The 1952-nt window shown below is 33.8% G+C and overlaps 1 protein-coding gene across 1 annotated transcript in view; it reads right to left on the reverse strand.

Annotated features, from left to right (window-relative positions):
* The window catches only part of LOC105458744 (lipase 1-like), a gene marked incomplete at its 5' end in the record, with an annotated part of 4222 nt that extends 2932 nt beyond the window's left edge, over window positions 1–1290 (reverse strand). The window contains 2 exons of the mRNA XM_011704265.1: window positions 877–961; window positions 1132–1290. Of these exons, the coding sequence (XP_011702567.1) occupies window positions 877–961; window positions 1132–1290 (244 nt within the window). The remainder of the gene's footprint in view (window positions 1–876; window positions 962–1131) is intronic.
* Window positions 1291–1952: the final 662 nt, after the last annotated feature.

Here is a 1952-nt window from a genome sequence, read left to right on the forward strand (position 1 = left end):
TTCATCGAATCTTTACAAGGTAATTGATGTATGTATGTGTGTGTGTGTTTGTGTGTGAGCAAGAGAGAATGTAATCGCATGTCCTTAAAATGTCATGTGTATGCGCGCGTGTAGCAGTCAGCTGATCGTCGCGAGGGTCCCGCGTACCGCCTGCGTCCGACAGTAAGTTGCGCGCCCCTGTCTACCTTCCATACACGGCCCATAATTTGCTAACTATTTCTTGTTATAATTTGAAAACTAAGCTTCGGATAAAATTTTGGTAAAGGAAAAATCTTCTCAGAATTGAGTCAGGAATATGACATTTTAAGGACAAAAGTTTATTTTGGGACACCCTGTATATTTGTTGCGTGTATCAAGAATGGGCAGTGTACAACAACTCTTAATTATAACAAAAACTTTATTATAATAAGAATACACAGAGAGAAGTCTCACGTAAGGAAAATAAATCGCCATTAGTGAATGCATCGACACACGACGGAAGTACGCTGCCGTGTCGCAAAACGCTATTGGTCCGCGGTCCTATCGATTGCTTGTCGCCTATACGCTCGATAGATCGATGGCTTATGTTACGCGCACCATATTCAACAATATTAATATCTCGAAAATTATTGCGAAAATCGCAAAATGATAGAAGACTTTTTTGTTCAGTTTAGTCCACTCTACCTGCCCACGAGTGCTGTACCATTGAGTAGCGGACACTCTATATATACGCTTATATTTTATCTCTATTGCTATAATAGAAATAAAAAAATAAAAATAAAGATGACAATATTAATAAACAACATTTAGATGTGCTTTAACGCTTTTTCATGTTTAATCTAAGAGATTATATTACCTATTATATGTAATATGTTTGAAAAGGGAAAGAATACTCACCTGTAATAATATTTTGAAAATAATGATGTAGCGTTTGAATGGAACTTCCGTCCGGAAAATGTGATAATATTTCCGGTAATGCAGTCTGTAATGAATCGTTCTATTAGAAACAATTTTGATTTGTTGTATATTAAAATACAGAATATAAATTTATAAAAAAAGATTAATTTGTAATTTTTAATTTTTAAAAGATGTTAAAACAGTGGTAGTATTACAATTAGCAAAATCGTGATAAATTATATATGTATAATGTACAGCATTAAGTTGTGCTGGATCAGATCCGACGATTAGAAATATTATCGCAACACAGAGAGACTGAGTAATTGCCTTATCTGCACACAGTGTTCTTCCAATCGTAATGCTCGTTGATGATAAAGGGGCTATTTCATATATTTCATTGAAATCAAAAAATTCCTAATAAACAAATATAAACGGAAATATATAAATAAAAAATACATTTAAAAAATTACAATGAAGACTATAGAAGATATAATATCATCAAATAAATAACATACTGATTCAAAATAAGTATAGGTCCTTAAACATATGTATTCCTGACCATATTCTGAGACGATTTTTCCTTTAGCAAGAATTTGTGCGGAGCTTAGTTTTCAAGTTATAAAGAGAAATAGTTACAATATCACAGGGCGAATACGGAAGGTAGGCAGGGCCGGCGCGACTCACCGTTACACGCGGGTGATTACGTGAGGCGCTCGCTGTGATCAGCTGACGCACGCATGAATACATATTCGAACTCTCTTTATGTTACTCGCTCAGTCTGCCTTTCTGTTTGTTATTTGTCTGTGACTCTTTTTTTTATAAAATAATAAATAATAAATTGCTTCTGTGAGCCGCCGCAGTTATTGGTGAGTGAAATAATATAACAATAATACAATAAAGTAAAAGATGTATTTGATGAATAAGTTTACGTGTAAATCGCAAACGTTTCGACTCTGAGTTTTGCGAAATCTTTGCGATTTACATGTAAAATTATTCAACAAGTACATCTTTTGCTTTATTGTATAACTATTGTATTATCTCACACAATAACTATCGCGATAACGAAGGCAATTTAT

Source organism: Wasmannia auropunctata, unplaced genomic scaffold (genome assembly GCF_000956235.1).
Source record: "Wasmannia auropunctata unplaced genomic scaffold, wasmannia.A_1.0 LD334344.1, whole genome shotgun sequence".
NCBI classification, from domain to species: Eukaryota; Metazoa; Arthropoda; class Insecta; order Hymenoptera; family Formicidae; genus Wasmannia; species Wasmannia auropunctata.